Source organism: Leptodactylus fuscus, chromosome 3, assembly GCF_031893055.1.
Source record: "Leptodactylus fuscus isolate aLepFus1 chromosome 3, aLepFus1.hap2, whole genome shotgun sequence".
Taxonomy (NCBI): domain Eukaryota; kingdom Metazoa; phylum Chordata; class Amphibia; order Anura; family Leptodactylidae; genus Leptodactylus; species Leptodactylus fuscus.
Window position 1 is genome coordinate 131,218,782 of NC_134267.1, and position 20,236 is coordinate 131,239,017.

Here is a 20,236-nt window from a genome sequence, read left to right on the forward strand (position 1 = left end):
CATAAAATATAAACTATATTGATTTAGAAAAAGTCTTTACATTTGATATTCATACTTTAATAATTATTTACCTGTACACCTGGTAATCCTGGTGGTCCTATTGGGCCCTGAGAATAAAAAAGCAACAAGAAAATATGGAATTATAATATAAGATGGTCAAAGAAATAGATAAGAGAATAGGGTTCTGGCAAGGAGAACACCCTTACCACCCTTATAACACTGGAGCAGAATAAGAAGCCTATATTCTCTGCAGTGGAGTGAACATGGAGGCTGTCACAATGTCTGCCATTACACTGCAGCAGTCTTTGTACTTGGGGCCAGTTCTAAATGGAGTCTCTAGGCAGAACTCACTGCATACTGATTTATATACTTTATACCTGTGGCTGAAAATAACTAGAATGATTATTATTAGAGATGAGCGAACAGTAAAATATTCGATATTCGTTATTCGTTTCGAACAGCCGCTCAATATACAACTATTCGATCGAATATGGAACCCCATTATAGTCTATGGGGAAAAATGCTTTGTTTCAGGGGAACCCACCATTCGACTCAAGAGGGTCACCAAGTCCACTATGACACCCCAGGAAATGATGCCAACACCTCTGCAATGCAACTGGAACAGCAGGGGAAGCATGCCTGGGGGCATCTAACACACCAAAGTCACAGTTTTACCCCACCATCACAGTTTATCAACTACACACTTTCCACACTCAAAAAAATCTCAATCAAAGTGGCAAAATACCTGGAAACCTTCTTTCCTCCCCAATTGGATGGACAGAAACCCAAATTTGACGCTAAAGAAACATTAACAAGCACCCCTTTAAATCACGTTGCCCATGACAACCACAGATGAAATAGGCAATGGGAAAGCCAACAGTACCCTCTCTGAACTATCATTGTGGATGTGTGTGTGTGTGATGTGGTAAGACCTTCCAAAATTCACTTTCTGGCCCTTAACGTGAGCCCTTCCAAATTAAGTTACAGACCCTTAAGCTGAGCTACCAGCAGAGATTGAGGCCCTTTAGGTGACTTCAGCCTCTTAACAGCAGAGTTTTATACCCTTTAACTTAGTTCAGCCTTGCACCAGCAGAGTTTTTTTCCCTTTGGGTGAGTTGAGCCTTGCACCAGCAGAATGTTAGCCCCTTTAAAATTCTTAGCCCCTAAAACGGTAGTTCCAGAACCATCACTCTCATTGTGTTGGATTGATGTAGTGGATTGGACTGAGGATCCAGACACTGACCTTGATTTTGATTGGGAAATTGATAACATTTTAGCATAAAGTCCTGGGGTTAACTTTTATTTAGAGGACCGCAAAGGTGGAGAATTGGTTGCAACCATTACTACCGGTAATGGTCCTCTAATATCGGACTCTATATTACCTCTACAGGGTTCTGATCAGGTGTTAATAGTCCAAACAACATGCTCCAGTACTTTAGATGTAGATCAGAAACCACTTTCCCTTTTGACACCAGATTTAACCAAACTTCACCATCATCATCCTGCTGAGATGGAGCCACTAAAGGAAACCTTGCCTTCAAAGGCATGTTCTGGAGGTGCGACTGAGCCAAATCTAAACACAGAGTCCTTTGGAACTGAACAAAATTCACCAGCAGTGTTTTTGGCCCTTAGGGTGAGTTGAGCCTTGCACCAGCGTGTGTCCCGTAACATTAGGCGGGCCCTAAGTTCTGCACTTTGCACAAAGTTCCACTTGACCACCGACGCGTGGACAAGTGCATGTGGCCAGGGACGCTGCATTTTAATCGCGGCACACTGGCTGAATGTAGTTGAGGCTGGGACCGGGTTGCAAACTGTGGCGGCCTGCCTTGTCTCCCCGCTCAATATTCCAGCCAGGAGTGCTGAAACACCACCCTCCTCCTCCGCCATTAAATCGACCCCAGCTATGAGCTGGAAACGCTGAAACACTGTCATGGGGCGACTTCAGCAGGTCGTGCTGAAGCTCATCAGCTTGGTGGAAAGACAGCACAGTGCCTCCGAGGTCAGGGATGACCTCCTATGGTGTCGCCCGGCTTTGCCGACACTGCCTCTTCCACTGTTTACAGTGCTGGTGCTGCAGTCCAGACCACCAGCCTGGACACCTCCATATCTGTCTCTGACACTTTGGAGAAAGCCTCTCTGTAAGCCTACTCCTGCGCTGCAACTTCCACCTCAGCTACGAGCTGTAAACGCTGTAACACTGGCATGGGAAGATGTCAGCAGGCCGTGCTGAAGCTCATGAGCTTGGGGGACAGACAGCACACTGCCTCCGAGGTGAGGGATGCCATCCTGGATGATATGGCAATATAGTTTTCACTGCTGCACCTGGGCCCAGGCATGTTTGCGTATGTGATAATGGCCGGAACCTGCTAGCAAATTTGGATTGTCCAAAAATTTGATTGAACTTATATAGCGTGACTGAATTGCTCTGTATCACACTTAGCTTTTGGTTGGTAGACGCTTAAAAATTGGATTGACCTGATGTAGCCTGATTGAATTGCTGTGTCTCCTACTTAGCTTTGGGGGGTACAGCATTAAAAACAGGTTTGAGCCTACTTGGCCTAACTGAATGAACGGCTGTCTCCCACTTAGCATTGAGGGGTTCAGTGGAGGAAAGCTGGATGTCGCGGATATGGACTGACTGAATTAACAGCTGTCTCCCATTTAGCTTCAGGGGGTACAGCATTAAAAACAGGTTTGACCATACATGGCCTGACTGAATGAACGGCTGTGTCTCCTATTTAGCTTTGTGGGGTAGACCCTTAAAAATTTGATTCAGCGTACATAGCCTGACTGAATTTCTGTGTCTCCCACCTAGGTTTTGGGGGTACACACCGTGAAAAACTGGATTGAGTGTACATAGCCTGACCGAATTTCTGTGTTTCCCACCTAGGTTTTGGGGGTACACACCCTGGATATCTGGATTGAGCGTACATAGCCGGACGTAATTGCTCGGTATCCCTGTTTTGGGGTTACACACTGCCTGAAAAGCTGGGTTCAGCCTATATGGCTGGACTGAATTGCTCCGTATCCCTGTTAGGGGTTTTTTTTTTTTTTTTTTTGGGGGGGGGGACACTGCCTGCAAAGCTGGGTTGAGCGTATCTGGCTGCACTGAATTGCTCTGTATCCCTGTTAGGTGTTTGGGGGGGGACACTGCCTGCAAAGCTGGGTTGAGCGTATCTGGCTGCACTGAATTGTTCTGTATCCCTGTTAGATGTTTGGGGGGACACTGCCTGCAAAGCTGGGTTGAGCGTATGTGGCTGCACTGAATTGCTCTGTATCCCTGTTAGGTGTTTGGGGGGACACTGCCTGCAAAGCTGGGTTGAGTGTATCTGGCTGCACTGAATTGCTCTGTATCCCTGTTAGGTGTTTGGGGGGACACTGCCTGCAAAGCTGGGTAGAGCGTATCTGGCTGCACCGAATTGCTCTGTATCCTTGTTAGGTGTTTGGGGGGGACACTGCCTGCAAAGCTGGGTTGAGCATATCTGGCTGGACTGAATTGCTCTGTATCTCTGTTAGGTGTTTGGGGGGACACTGCCTGCAAAGCTGGGTTGAGTGTATCTGGCTGCACTGAATTGCTCCGTATCCCTGATTTGGGGAGACAACCTGTTGAAATCTCGACTCCTCTCCCTGCAGTGTATAGCTCTGAAAAGAGCTGTTGTTGTTCTTCCGTTTTTCCCTGCCTACTAGAAGCTATCTAGCCTTCAGCAGATCTCTCTCTCTCCCTATTTCTCACCACAAATGACACGAAGATGGCGCTAACTATTCTTATAAATGGGAGGTCACATGTTTTCGGCAGCCAATGGATTTTTTAAAAAATTTTTCTATGCCTCTGTTGTCGTAGTTCCTGTCCCACCTCCCCTGCACAGTTATTGGTGCAAAAAAAGTGCCGGGGAAGGTGGGAGAGGATACAAATTTTTACTGCGTATGCCGCGTGGTATTCGATTGCAAACAAATACCTCGAACGGCCTGATATTCGATCGAATACCTATTCGATCGAATGGTGTTCGCTCATCTCTAATTATTATTTAATTGTATCAAAAATTATTTTCTATCTCTACATCAGAAAAACAAAACTTTAACTGCTCTAGGAAATCAGAGAATCTAGATATTCTCCTACTAACTAATAAATTCCATAATCACAGTATACTTGAGAAGTGAAAACGGACACTAAATGTATAAGGCAAAATACAGTGTAATAACTATATTCCTATGGTGTTAAAAAAATATTTTGTATTTGTATTCATCCTTTATCCACACAAGCAAAAACTCAAATTTTACACAAATACGTTTTAGTGGATTAAGTGATGTGAGCTCTCGGTAATGCCAAAGGCCTCTGTAATGTCAAAATAGTAAAGTAAGAACTATTCTGCGTCTGATTAAAACATATATACTAATATCTAGAGATGAGCGAACAGTGTTCTATCGAACTCATGTTCGATCGGATATTAGGCTGTTCGGCATGTTCGAATCGAATCGAACACCGCGTGGTAAAGTGCGCCATTACTCGATTCCCCTCCCACCTTCCCTGGCGCCTTTTTTGCTCCAATAACAGCGCAGGGTAGGTGGGACAGGAACTACGACACCGGTGACGTTGAAAAAAGTAGGCAAAACCCATTGGCTGCCGAAAACATGTGACCTCTAATTTAAAAGAACAGCGCCGCCCAGCTTCGCGTCATTCTGAGCTTGCAATTCACCGAGGACGGAGGTTTCCGTCCAGCTAGCTAGGGCTTAGATTCTGGGTAGGCAGGGACAGGCTAGGATAGGAAGGAGAAGACAACCAACAGCTCTTATAAGAGCTAAATTCCAGGGAGAAGCTTGTCAGTGTAACGTGGCACTGACGGGCTCAATCGCCGCAACCCAGCTTTCCCAGGATCCTGAATGGAATACACTGTCAGTGTATTCCCGTATACCCGATATATACCCCCGATACCCGTTCCAACGGTGTGCCCCCCCACCTTCACCCCAGAAATACCCTGCAAGTCCCCTAGCAATAGAATTGGGGCTATATACACCCACTATTTTTGCTACTGCCATATAGTGCCATTGTCTCACTGGGAATTCAAAGAATATATTGGGCTTACATATAACTTCAATTCCAGGGAGAAGCTTGTCAGTGTAACGTGGCACTGACGGGCTCAATCGCCGCAACCCAGCTTTCCCAGGATCCTGAATGGAACACACTGACAGTGTATTCCCGTATACCCCATATATACACCCCAAATCCCCGTTCCAACGGTGTGCCCCCCCACCTTCACCTCAGAAATACCCTGCAAGTCCCCTAGCAATAGAATTGGGGCTATATACACCCACAATTTTTGCTACTGGTATACAGTGCCATTGTCTCACTGGGAATTCAAAGAATATATGGGGGTTATGTGCACCCACAATTTTTAATACTGCTATACAGTGCCATTGTCTGACTTGGAATTCAAAGAATATATGGGGGTTATGTGCACCCACAATTTTTAATACTGGTATATAGTGCCATTGTCTGACTGGGAATTCAAAGAATATATGGGGGTTACGTGCACCCACAATTTTTAATACTGGTATACAGTGCCATTGTCTGACTGGGAATTCAAAGAATATATGGGGGTTACGTGCACCCACAATTTTTAATACTGCTATACAGTTCCTTTGTCTCACTGGGAATTCAAAGAATATATGGGGGTTATGTGCACCCACAATTTTTAATACTGGTATACAGTGCCATTGTCTGACTGGGAATTCAAAGAATATATGGGGGTTATGTGCACCCACAATTTTTAATACTGGTATACAGTGCCATTGTCTGACTGGGAATTCAAAGAATATATGGGGGTTATGTGCACCCACAATTTTTACTACTGGTATACAGTGCCATTGTCTGACTGGGAATTCAAAGAATATATGGGGGTTATGTGCACCCACAATTTTTAATACTGGTATACAGTGCCATTGTCTGACTGGGAATTCAAAGAATATATGGGGGTTATGTGCACCCACAATTTTTAATACTGGTATACAGTGCCATTGTCTGACTGGGAATTCAAAGAATATATGGGGGTTATGTGCACCCACAATTTTTAATACTGGTATACAGTGCCATTGTCTGACTGGGAATTCAAAGAATATATGGGGGTTATGTGCACCCACAATTTTTACTACTGGTATACAGTGCCATTGTCTGACTGGGAATTCAAAGAATATATGGGGGTTATGTGCACCCACAATTTTTAATACTGGTATACAGTGCCATTGTCTGACTGGGAATTCAAAGAATATATGGGGGTTATGTGCACCCACAATTTTTAATACTGGTATACAGTGCCATTGTCTGACTGGGAATTCAAAGAATATATGGGGGTTATGTGCACCCACAATTTTTAATACTGGTATACAGTGCCATTGTCTCACTGGGAATTCCACAAATAATTTGGGGATTCATTCACCCTACATCTCAGGCTCTTGCCATATTCACCCAGGTTGTCAGTGCTGCACCAGCTCGTTCCCAGACAGCTCGGCCCGAAAAACGCGTTACCTATATAGAGGATTTGGACAATGAAGACAACATGTTCTAAATCTAATGTCTGCACCTTCTCCAGAATTAAAATAAAGGCAGCGTTTAACTTTCAAATAGCACTGCACAAAGGAAGAGCTTATCAGCTTGTCTCATGACATGCTACTAAAAAGTTTCATTTGTGTATCTTAATGTAAATATAGTTGTATAAGCTTTTTGGGTTTTAGGCACTGCCAAGTTATTTATTACCACCCACTCCCTTATAATGATGATGACGCCAAAGTCACTGTGGGTGTTCAGAGCTCACAGCTTTGGGTGACATTTGTCTTGCTCTCTGTCGGTACCAGCTGTCTTTTTGGATACCGTAAAGTTATGTTGACTTTATTAACAGCTATAGAAGCTTTAGCCAGGTTGTGACGGTGTGTAACCCTAACAACACTAAGTGGGATACACATTAATAGTCAGTCTATGTACGCTAAACGTATCACTGAAGTAATTTTTTTTCCCTCTCCCCTAATATAAGAAAGGAACAGACATTAGACCTAGACCGGGGTTCGAGGCTTGAAAAAATCCAGTATTATTTGTTCTTCATGATGTGAAATATGTGTTGAAAAGCAACCCAAGATGAAGTCAGCCATGTGTGCCAGTGTGTTACTTGGCATGCCTTTGCTGGCCCCAACTGTAAGGGTCACTCTCCATTTCCTCCATTTTCCACTCCCCTTCACACCATTTGTGGTGAAGCAATGGGATGCACTGAAGTGCACCCTCTAGCCTCGTGTGGGATAGGGACATCAGATGCCACTCCAACCCCCTCGTCTTCCTCCGCCAGCCAACGGTGCAAAGATGAGAGGAGTGTGCTCTGAATGTTTTCTGCCTAGCAGAGGCTAGTTCTCACTTACGAAAATGGCCCCACTTTGACCTGTATATCAGGCACAATGGTGTAGGTTTCAAAGAAACATGGCACCAACAAGTTGGAAAACGTGGGCCATGCGTGGACCGTGTTTGAGTCTGGCAAGCTCCAGATCTGCTACCAGGTTCCAGCCATTATCACAGGCGCAAAAATGCCAGGCCCCAGGTGTAGCAGGGAAAAAAAAATGCCATCTCAGCCAGGATGGCATCCCTGACCTCGGAGGCACTGTGCTGTCTGTCCCCCAAGCTGATGAGCTTCAGCACCGCCTGCTGACGTCTCCCCACACCAGTGTTTTAGCGTTTGCCGCTAGTAGCTGTGGTGGAGGTTGCAGCGTCGTAGGGTTTCAGTCTACTCCTGCCATGAATTTTGGCCTGGGAGAGGAGATAGGCCACCCCAGTTTGCACCCGAGGAACAGACTCCACCACATTCACCCTGCCTGTCATTAAAGATAAGCACTGCAGCATCCCTGACCACAGGCGCTTGTCCAAGTGTCGGTGGTCAAGTGGACCTTGCAGCAAAGCGCGGAACTAAGGGCCCACCTGATGTTGAGTGACACGTGCTGGTGCAAGGCGGGGACGCCACACCGGGAGAAGTTGAGACGGCTAGGGACGGCATAGTGAGGTGCCACAGTTGCCATCAGGTCCGGGAAGGCGGGAGTTTCAACAAGCCGGAACGCCAACCTCTCCTGGGCCAGCAGTTTAGCGATGTTGGCGTTCTAGGCTTGCGTGGGTGGGTGGTTAGCGGTGTATTTCTGCCGGCGCTCCAATGTCTGAGAGATGGTGGGTTGTTGTAAAGAAGCGCCTGATGGTGCCTTTGATGGTGCAGGAGAAGGAGATAAGACAGAAACAGGGGAGGATGAGGGAGAAGTCAACAAAGTGGCGGAGGCAGATGAAGTGATGTCCTGGCTCGTCCTCTGGAGTGCATCGCCAGCACTGTGAGCAGAGGCAGTGGCATGAACGGCGGGCGACGTTTGTCCTGCCGTTGCTGCCTGCCACTGATTCCATTGCTTGGATTCCAAATGACGGTGCATTGAAGTGGTGGACAGGTTGCTCTTCTCAGGGCCCCTACTCGATTTCGAGAGGCAAATTGTGTAGACGACACTATATCTGTCCTCGGCGCATTCCTTGAAAAAACTCTACACCTTCAAGAAACGTGCCCTCGATGGGGGAGTTTTTCTGGGCTGGGTACAAAAGGGAACATCTTCGGACATTCCGGGTCTGGCCTGGCTTCGGCAAAGCAGCTGACCTCTGCCTCTGGACATGTCTCTGCCTCTAGCTACCCTTTTTGGTGCTGCACCTGCCTCAACATCCACACTACTTTCCCAGCTTGACATCTGCCTTGTCCAGGTGGGGTCGGTGTCCTCGTCGTCCACCACCTCCTCTTCCAACTCCTGTCTCGCCTCCTCCTCCTGCACAATGCGCATGTCAACTGGCTGCCCTGACAGCAACTGCGTCTCATCGTCGTCGATGAGGGTGGGTTGCTGGTCATCCGCCACCAAATCGACCGGAGATGGAATGGAGGAGACTCTAGTGTTTGAGCATCTGGACACAGATACTCGTCTGTTAGGTCCGTGGAATCGCGAAATGGAGGGGCAGGTTGCGGTACAGTCAAAGGAAGGGAGAACAGCTCTGGGGAGCAGGGACAGTTGGGGTTATTGTTCTGAGAAGATTGGGAATTTTGGGTGGAAGGAGGACAAGACTGTTGGGTAAGAGGAGGTAGAGGCTGACTGGCTGGTGGACAATGTGCTTTAAGCGTTATCCGACAGCCATTGCAAGACCTGTTCCTGGTTCTCGGGCCTACTAATCTTTGTACCATTCAGCCTAGTTAATGTGGAACTTTTGTGCAAAGCGCAGAACTTAGGGCCCGCCTGATGTTAAGGGACACACGCTGGTACAAGGCTCAACTCACCCTAAGTGCCAAAAACACTGCTGGTGCAAGGCTCTACTCATGCCAAGGGCCTCAATCTCTGCTGGTAGCTCAGCTTAAGGTCATGTAACTTTGTTTGGAAGGGCTCATGTTAAGGGCTAGAAAAGTGAATTTTGGAAGGTCTTACCACATCACACACACACACACACACACACACACACACACACACACTCAAAATGACAGTTAAGGGTGAGGGCTTTTGGAATTCCCATTGCCTATTCCATTTGTGGTTGTCATGGGGAACGTGATTTAAAGGGGTGGTTGTTACTGTTTGTTGAGCTTAAATTGGGGTTTGTGTCCATCCATTTGGGGAGTAAAGAAGGTTTCCAGGTATTTTCCCACTTTGATAGAGTTTTTTTTGAATGTGGAAAGTGTGTAGTTGTTAGGCAGTGATGTTGGGGTAATAGAGGGTCTTTGGTGTGTTAGATGCCCCCAGGCATGCTTCCCCTGCTGTCCCAGTGTCATTCCAGAGGTGTTGGCATCATTTCCTGGGGTGTCATAGTGGACTTGGTGACCCTCCAGACACGGATTTGGGTTTCCCCCTTAACGAGTATCTGTTCCCCATAGACTATAATGGGGTTCGAAACCCGTTCGAACACACGAACATTGAGCGGCTGTTCGAATCGAATTTCGAACCTCGAACATTTTAGTGTTCGCTCATCTCTACTAATATCTAGTTGGATAGCATTGATAGGTCACAGAAAGTAAAAAGCAATTGAAAAAAATATATATAAATTAATAATAAAACAATTCTGTTCTATGACTGGGGTGAATGTATAAGGTCAGTGGGTAGCAACAAAATATTTACTTATGAGAAGTGAGAAATGTGTTCAAAGCTCTGAAATATAGAAACATGGACAAGAAAGGCTAAAAATATAACTACTCCAAAATGCCTGGAGCATGTCAGAACTTAAACTGCAGAAAACTCTTGGGAATACAAATACTAAACTGCAATATGTAATGTGCTCAACTCCCCACCAAGTTTTTAGTGTTTTCATAGAATGCAATGAACAAAGCAGAATTACAAAGCAGTGTTACTTCTTGGATGTGATATTGTGAAGGACTAAAATAATTTCATCTTGGGCCAGTATTTTTAATCATGGAATTTTGGATCATTACTAAACATGTATCATCTCTGTACAGATGTCTGTATCCATTACCTTCCTATTATTAATATATATTTGTATATGGACTTACCTTGGGACCTTCTGTGACTGTTCCAGGTAACCCCGGCTCTCCTGGAGACCCTTGTACACCTGGCAGACCTCTTTCCCCCTGTTAAAATAATATTGCGTATGGTAACACGAACAGGAGACAGAGACTGGTCAACAATATATAGAAACATAGATCTACATAGAATATATATAATACTAGAGGGAGGACCCGGTTTCACACAGGTATATTACATTTTATGTTTGTGTAGTGGTCCCATAAGAACTGTCCAATTTTGCACTGATGTATTTTGTATGTTGTTTCTGTGTATGTCCATAAGCGTCATGTGATTATGTGTATCTCATTTTGGATGTCAGTGAAAAACCTGTGATCAGTTGTTATGGATACCTGGAGTAAAGCTGTATCTAATCCTTCCCCGTGTAGTATTGTGTTTAGATGCAAGTATCCAATCCTTGTTGGTGTGGTACTTTGTGCAGATGCACATATCTAATCCTCCCCGTGTGGTATTGTGTGAAGAGGCACGTATCTAATCCTCCCCCATGTGGTACTGTGTGCAGAGACCTATATCTAATCCTCCAAAGTGTGGTACTGTGTTCAGATGCACGTATTTAATCCTCCCCTGTGTGGTATTGTGTGAAGAGGCGCATATCTAATCCTACGGCGTGTGGAACTGTGTGTAGATGCGCGTATCTAATCCTACAGCATGTGGTACTGTATGCAGACGTGTGTATCTAATCCTATGGCGTGTACAACTGTGTGAAGATGCATGTATTTATTCCTCTGGCGTGTGGATCTGTAAGCAGACGCACGTATCTAATCCTACGGCATGTGGTACTGTGTGCAGACCTGCTTATCAAATCCTCTGGTGTGTGGAACTGTGTGCAGATGCACGTATCCAATCCTCTGGCATGTGGTATTGTGTGCAGACGGATCTATCCAAACTGTGTGCAGACCTGCTTATCAAATCCTCTGGTGTGTGGAACTGTGTGCAGACGCACGCATCTAATACTACGGCATGTGGTACAGTGTGCAGACGTGCGTTTCTAATCCTCAGGCGTATGGAACTGTGTGCAGATGTGCATATCCAATCCTCTGGCGTGTGGTACTGTGTGCAGATGCGCATATCTAATCCTTCCCCGTGTGATATTGTGTGTAGAAACGCGTATCTAATCCTCTGGCGGTGGTACTATGTGAAGACATGCGTATCTAATCCTCCAGCATGTTGAACTGTGTGCAGATGTACGTATCTAATCCTCCCCCGTGTGGTACTTAGAGCAGACACACGTATCTAATCCTTCAGCATGTGTAACTGTGTGCAGACGTGAACATCTAACCCTCTGTCGTGTGGTACTGTGTGCAGATGCACGTATCTAATCCTCCCCTGTGTGGTATTGTGTGAAGAGGTGTGTATCTAATCCTACGGCATGTGGAACTGTCTGTAGATGTGGGTATCTAATCCTACGGCATGTGGTACTGTGTGCAGACGCGCGTATCTAATCCTACGGAATTTGGTACTGTGTGCAGACGCGCTTATCTAATCCTCTGGCGTGTGGAACTGTGTGAAGACACGTGTATTTAATCCTCCCCTGTGTGGTATTGTGTGAAGAGGCGCATATCTAATCCTGCGGCGTGTGGAACTGTGTGTAGACGCGCGTATCCAATCCCCCGGCATGTGGTACTGTGTGCAGACGCGCGTATCTAATCCTATGGCTTGTGAAACTATGTGTAGACGCGCGTATCTAATCCTCCGCCGTGTGATACTGTGTGCTGAGACTCGTATCTAATTCTCTGGCTTGTGGTACTGTGTGCAGAGGCATGTATCTAATCCTCCAAAGTGTGGTACTGTGTGCACACACACGTATCTAATCCTCCCCTGTGTGGTATTGTGTGAAGAGGCGCGTATCTAATCCTTTGGCGTGTGGAACTATGTGTAGATGTGCGTATCTAATCCTACGGCATGTGGTACTCTGTGCAGACGCGTTTATCTACTCCTATGGCGTGTACAAATGTGTGCAGATGCGCGTATCTAATCCTCTGGAGTGTGGAACTGTGTGTAGACGCGTGTATCTAATCCTAAGGCATGTGGTACTCTGTGCAGATGCGTGTATCTACTCCTATGGCGTGTACAAATGTGTGCAGACGTGCGTATCTAATCTTCTGGAGTGGTGGAACTGTGTGTAGACGCCTGTATCTAATCCTATGGCATGTGGAACCGTGTGCAGATGCACGTATCTAATCCTTCAGTGTGTGGAACTGTGTGCAGAAGTGCGTATTTAATCCTCTGGTGTGTGGGACTGTGTGCAGACCCGTGTATCTAATCCTCTGGCGTGTGATACTGTGTGCTGATCTGTGTATCTAATCGTCTGATGCGTGTATCTCAGTTTGGATATCAGTGTTGTATTGTGCATGTGGAGTGACCGTGTGTATTGCAGTTGGAATATGAGTGAAAGTCTTGCAGGTTTGTATTGGCTAGGGGGGGGGGGGCACTGTGTTTGGAATGCTGTATCTCAGCAACGGTACATCCGAGCGAGTTGGAGTCTCATCTTAAACCTTTCCAGATATCTGAAGTATCTCTGTACCAAAATTGGTGAAGATCGGTCCAGTCGTTTGGTTCGCATTAGAGAACAGACGAACAGACAGACAGACAGACGGACGGACGGATGGATGGACGGACAGACAAGAATTCATTTTTATAATGTAGAGAGATACATAGTTTGTAAGGCTAGAAACATTTTTTGAAATATTTCATTTTTTGAATAAGCTCAAAGGATAAGCAGGAATCATTCTGAGTAATTTATCAACCTAATTTTCCAGCATTATAATGACATGTGAAGTTTAAACAATGAGTCTGACTTTGGGCACACATTTTCTGAAAAAAAAATGTTTTGCACAAATTATTTGACAGTTGTGTTTTTCCACAAATATATTTAGTCAATTCTTGCACCGAGGCAGTGTGTTTGCTGAAAAAATGGACCTTTCATATATTTAACATCATAACTACATTGAAAAACTCAACTCCATTTAAGCCACCACAGTTTTCACTTTAGATGATGCAGATTAGTTTAAAAAAAATTGCACAAGTTCCCCCCCATATAGACATACAAGGCAGAAGCGTCAGACCATCCTTATCTTAGCTTTTCAAGATGAAATGGACATTGCAGTGGAATTATAGTTGACATCTAAATGTATTTCAACCAGAACTCTATTGGTAAAGATGAACTATAATATTCATAGCCCTCAGTAATCGTATATTAGGCTCCTTTCTGTTCTATTCCATTAGTTCAATAAATGTTGATAGGAAATTGCAACTAAACTCCATAGTTGTCTTAGGTTGGATTCACACCTGTGTTGGAGTCTCTATAGTCTCTGTTGTCTATGGTGTCTGTGGGTTCACACCTGTGTTGGAGTCTGGAGTCTATGGGGACTGTGGATTTCCGTAGGTAACTGCTTTTTAGGAGGACAGGGTCTCCGTTTTTCAGGTCCCCTGTGCAGACCCAACAACAGAGACCCGAGCGCTAGTGTGAACCCAGCATCAGCTATAAAGTTTGGGGTAGTCTGAAACACACTTGAGTTTACATCTAATTACAATAGTCATGCCACCCAATCCAGGCAAGATGTTTTGAATTATGTCTACAACCATGAAGTATGATAGAGGATCAATGGTAAAGTAAAGTATCCAGAAATATAATTGGGATACCTTATACAATACCCATATATAAAACTTGATTATGGAAAAATGACATACTATATGAAAGTAAACTTAGTTTCAATTATGTAAAAATCAGGATGTTCTTATCATAGACAAATGTTCTCCATGTTCTCTAATGTAGTTCACAGGCCACTCCAGACCTCATCACCATTGAGTATTTACTGAAAACTATTCTCTATAAAGAATGGAAACTGTGATAATGGTAAAGGGCAGTCACATGAAACATTGGATAATGTAATATTACAGTATTTAAATATGGCTTCTATGTAATTTCATTTCAAATATATGTGTATTTATTTTCGGTTTGTTTTTTTAATTCAGATACTCATTTCTATTGAAAGGCAGTTTATCCCTAGGACAGGTCTGTAATGTCAATTTATTCATCATGTGGTCTGTTTTCAAATGTAACAGTGGTCTGCAGTTGGTGTCATACTATTACTCCAAGCAGGCAACATCCCCTGGTTACATTGGCTGCATAGGTTCTGTGCTTGTATTCATGATTGATCTTCTGTTTAGTGATCTTGGCCTGACTTCTTACTCTGCTTCTGATACTATTATGTTACTCTGTAGATGATCTATGGCCTTCTGGTTTCCCAAAAACGTGGATCTCCGTTTACTGCCCCTGACATTCAGACCAGACTAAACCATACTTTTTCCTGACCCTCGGTTGCTATGCGCTGGTGTCTCTCTCTCTCTCTCCTGCTACCTAACCCTGATTACTCCTAGAGAAAGCAACATGGTGATCCACTGTAGTGAAGACCAGATCCCTGTATAGGTTTTAAGGGTGAAAAACCCCTAGACCACTTAGACAATGCCACCAAGAGCCCAAAGTCAAACCAATTTGGTGGCACAGTGAGCCTCATTCATGTGATTGGGGGTGGACTGAAAAAGTAAAGCACCTATGCAGTAGGTAAAGTACCTTAGTAGTCAGTGAAGAGACTCATGATCCCCCACTCATCTTACATTGATGACCTATCTTAAGGTCTTTTTTCTTCTTCTGTGTCGCTCAACAGATATTTCCGTTGAGTGAGGAAGTTTGTGAACATTTACAGAAGAATGCAAATAAAGATAAATCACAGCATGCTAGAGGGTGAAAAATATTACTGTCTCAATAACATATAGTTCAAATTTTAAAAATTCACATATACTGATTTATACACAAAAATGAAAAAAAAAAAAAAAAAACTATTTAAAACCTAAATAAAAATATATCCAATTATACATATAATATAATTGCAAATTAATGTATAATTAAATATAAGTTTTAAAAATATATTTACTTTATTAAAACCTACCTTGGGGCCTCGTGGACCAGTTGCACCAAGTGTCCCAGTGGGTCCCTAATTTAGAAAAAAAGTGGTAAAGAAAATGTTAAATGGTTTGAAATCAAAAGTAGACTTTCTATTGCTATGCTGTTGAGTTTATGAAAATTAATTCCAACAAAATAGAGGTCTCAGCCCTAGGCCCCCCTCCTCTTCTCTCTCTCTACGCAGCCCTTACTGGACAAATCATTAGCAGATTTGGCTTTCAGTACCATCTTAATTTTGATGACACTTAATTATATACCTCATTCTGTGATATCACCCCTTCTACAGAACATCAATGACCTTCTCTAGACCATCTCTAACATCATGTCTTCTCTTTATCTTAAACTGGATTATTATTATTATTATTATTATTATTATTATCTGCAAATCTTTCATATATGTTCCATGTACCTTTCCTTGCATATTTCTCTTTATGGTTTAATTTGTTTTTCTATTTTTTCCAGTAAAAGAATTTGTAAAAAAAAAAAAAAAAAAAAAAAGACTTTAACGCAAATGTAAGACGACTTAGTTATCCAATGAACAAATTAAAGCTTTGAAACTGAAATTTATGTTGCAGAGTTCTGATAAAAATCCTAGGCAATGTTATATCATATACTGCAGGTGCTTTTCTGAATTGTGTATTTATATATAGATAACAAAGCAGCATATAATTGAAAAAATTACTACAGGAAAGTTCTTGTGTTAGTATTAAAACATAAATGCTTACCGGTTCCCCAGGTAATCCAAATCCTGGTGGTCCTGGTTCACCTTTGGGACCTTCTGGTCCAGGAGGTCCTATAGGGCCACCTGAATCTCCCTTTGAAACAAATATTTTTACATGCTCATTATTTATTACATTGCGGATGTTTCCATCATTACTTTAGCTCAAATAGGTTACACACCTCAGTTTCTCAAAAAAGTACCTCACTAAATTTCCATGACAAGTCTTCACAAGTTGCAATTCACAACTCCATCACTGGGTGGCCACATATAAGCATATATAGGATTTACATATTGTAGCAGATTATCTTGAAATCATGTTGTTTTGAAAAGCTGGTCATTTTATGTCACACACATGGGGAGGAGAGGAGGGGATCTGTATATTTCAATACAAATTTGACATGACATAGTTTTCTACCATTTTGTACATTTTGCTGAGCTTTCAAGGGGTTGTTATACCATTAAAACAAATGGCAATGAGTTAACTGAATATACATTTTAGTGTAAATTTGTAAAGTATTATTAATAAAAAAAAATATTTAATTGCAGAACTATCTGCTTGTAATAACACCCCTTGTTTTCCAACATCTATGCATGCCATTCAAGTGAGGCTCCGCAATCCTGCAATGACCTACTTTCCCCCCCCACACAGTATATGACCACCTTTTTTTTAGTCCCCCGCACATGGTATGTGACCCCGCTTTTCATAGCCTCCCACAGAATATAACCTCTTTGTATGTCACCACAACAATATATGACCGTTTTTTTTTTGCTTCCTACACAGTATCCCAGGGGTGGACTGTAACTGATGCTAAAGAATGCTGGGACACCGTACGAAGTTTAGCACTGCCTAGAGGTGGCAACTGAGGGCAGTCAGGATGGCTAGTTATAACAATAACTCAATAAGTAGCTGCGATGTTTCAAAAAAATGCTGCCCCCTAGTTTATTTCATGAGGCCTGACGTTATCACCTCAGTTCGCTTATAGAAGGTGTGCAGTAGTATTTCTAGCATTAAACAATGTACTAATGCTGACTCACAGCAGTGACGGAACTGCAAATAGATAAGCAGAGTTAGTCTATAACCAGGCTAAAATATTTCCTTGCAATACACCTGAAAAATTGGAGGCACAAAAAAAAGCTATACAAACATTAGTAGGTACAGGAGGGTAAAGAAAATACATGTTTCTCAGGAAGAAGTTGGGAATGTAGACAGAGATGGAAATGTAGCATTGGAGCTGGAACAGAAATTGCAGGTGTTTCATAAATATTATGAGAACTTGTAAACTAAACAGATGAACTATACTGGGGTACGGTTAGCCACTTATCTGAGATGTATAGGAATGAGGTAGCTATGTCAAGAATATCAAACTGTTTTGGATGAGCCGTTTACTCTGGAAGAGTAAAATGTGAAGGCTCTGGGAAAGGATGGCTTGCCAGTGGAGGTACACAAAGAATTTGGAAAGGAGCTGTTACCTAAAATTTTGGAAACGTTGAATGATTGCTATATGAGGCAAAGATAGTTGTCTTGAAAAAAGAGGACAAGGACACGCAACTTCGGGCTCTTATGGAACGGTGTCACTTCTGACAACAGATATTGATGAAGATGTACAAAATGACCAGTAAGGATTTATGCCACTTAATTCAATGGCTTTTAACTCTGGAAGCCTGTTCTGAATCTTCATACAGCTTTTCTAACTAAGGAAAGGGCAGAAGCTGTACTGTTTTCCGGTAGGCATAAAATGAACTGCATATACGATTTCAATTTGGACTATGCGTTTTCAATACCAGAGTTACTCTACAATGTATGTTCGGTTCACCTATCACCATTTGTATTGATGGTACGACAATTTTAATATTGTGGTTTGTGAAATATTTATATAGCTACAACATACAATACAAGTCCATAACTACAGTGCAACATTAGAAAAAGTTTCGCCATCTGGCCTAAAATACAAGAGAAATCCTTATGTTGAGATGAACAATACTGTTACTGTAGTAACAGAAGTGGGTGTTAGACATTGTTAAAAATATGCAATAAACATTTCTTAGCAACTATTACTAAGCAAATCTGCTATTTATTTTACTCATAATTACATCTTAGTCATACATTTTAGACACTGTTCTTGTGTCGCTTTCTCTAACATTCTCATATGAAATATATCAATGAATCACTAGTCTAGCAAACTTTATAGAACTTGATTCATTACAAGTAACTGAATATACAGTGGGGCAAAAAAGTATTTAGTCAGTCACCAATAGTACAAGTTCCACCACTTAAAAAGATGAGAGGCGTCTGTAATTTACATCATAGGTAGATCTCAACTATGAGAGACAAAATGAGAAAACAAATCCAGAAAATCACATTGTCTGATTTTGTAAGAATTTTTTTTCAAATTATGGTGGAAAATAAGTATTTGGTCACCTACAAACAATCAAGATTTCTGTCTCTCACAGACCTGTAACTTCTTTAAGAGTCTCCTCTTTCCTCCACTCATTACCTGTAGTAATGGCACCTGTTTAAACTTGTTATCAGTATAAAAAGACACCTGTGCACACCCTCAAACAGACTCCAAACTCAACTATAGTGAAGACCAAAGAGCTGTCAAAGGACACCAGAAACAAAATTGTAGCCCTGCACCAGGCTGGGAAGACTGAATCTGCAATAGGCAACCAGCTTGGATTGAAGAAATCAACTGTGGGAGCAATAATTAGAAAATGGAAGATATACAAGACCACTGATAATCTCCCTCGATCTGGGGCTCCACGCAAAATCTCACCCCGTGGGGTCAAAATGATCACAAGAACGGTGAGCAAAAATCCCAGAACCACGCTGGGGGACCTAGTGAATGAACTGCAGAGAGCTGGGACCAATGTAACAAAGCCTACCATCAGTAACACACTACGCCGCCAGGGACTCAGATCCTGCAGTGCCAGACGTGTCCCACTGCTTAAGCCAGTACATGTCCGGGCCCGTCTGAAGTTTGCTAGAGAGCATTTGGATGATCCAGAAGAGTATTGGGAGAATGTCCTATGGTCTGATGAAACCAAACTGGAACTGTTTGGTAGAAACACAACTTTTCGTGTTTGGAGGAAAAAAGAATACTGAGTTGCATCCATCAAACACCATACCTACTGTAAAGCATGGGGGTGGAAACATCATGCTTTGGGGCTGTTTCTCCGCAAAGAGGCCAGGACGACTGATCCGGGTACATGAAAGAATGAATGGGGCCATGTATCGTGAGATTTTGAGTGCAAACCTCCTTCCATCAGCAAGGGCATTGAAGATGAAACGTGGCTGGGTCTTTCAACATGACAATGATTCAAAGCACACCGCCAGGGCAACAGAGGAGTGGCTTTGTAAGAAGCATTTCAAGGTCCTGGAGTGGCCTAGCCAGTCTCCAGATCTCAACCCTATAGAAAACCTTTGGAGGGAGTTGAAAGTCCGTGTTGCCAAGCGACAGCCCCAAAACATCACTGCTCTAGAGGAGATCTGCATGGAGGAATGGGCCAACAAACCAACAACAGTGTGTGCCAACCTTGTGAAGACTTACAGAAAACGTTTGACCTCTGTCATTGCCAACAAAGGATATATAACAAAGTATTGAGATTAAATTTTGTTACTGACCAAATACTTAATTTCCACCATAATTTGAAAAAAAATTCTTACAAAATCAGACAATGTGATTTTCTGGATTTGTTTTCTCATTTTGTCTCTCATAGTTGAGGTCTACCTATGATGTAAATTACAGACGCCTCTCATCTTTTTAAGTGGTGGAACTTGCACTATTGGTGACTGACTAAATACTTTTTTGCCCCACTGTAATTGCACAAAATGAAAGTTAGAGGAAAAGAATAAAGTTAAATAAGAAAATATACCTTTTCTCCTTTGGTTCCTGGTTTTCCAGGTATTCCATGTTCTCCGGGTAGACCCTGTTGTAACAGTGAAATGCTGGTTTGTACAACCTCAACAAAACACTACTTAATGTATCCTA

The 20,236-nt window shown here is 43.0% G+C and overlaps 1 protein-coding gene across 2 annotated transcripts in view; it reads right to left on the minus strand.

The window, feature by feature from the left end:
* Positions 1–20,236, minus strand: part of COL19A1 (collagen type XIX alpha 1 chain) — a 661,532-nt gene that overhangs the window by 185,760 nt on the left and 455,536 nt on the right. For both annotated transcript variants that reach the window (XM_075268349.1, XM_075268350.1), the window contains exons 26-30: positions 20,121–20,174; positions 16,252–16,341; positions 15,513–15,557; positions 10,533–10,610; positions 72–107 (exon numbers count right to left, since the gene is read on the minus strand). In XM_075268349.1, the coding sequence (XP_075124450.1) occupies positions 72–107; positions 10,533–10,610; positions 15,513–15,557; positions 16,252–16,341; positions 20,121–20,174 (303 nt within the window). The remainder of the gene's footprint in view (positions 1–71; positions 108–10,532; positions 10,611–15,512; positions 15,558–16,251; positions 16,342–20,120; positions 20,175–20,236) is intronic.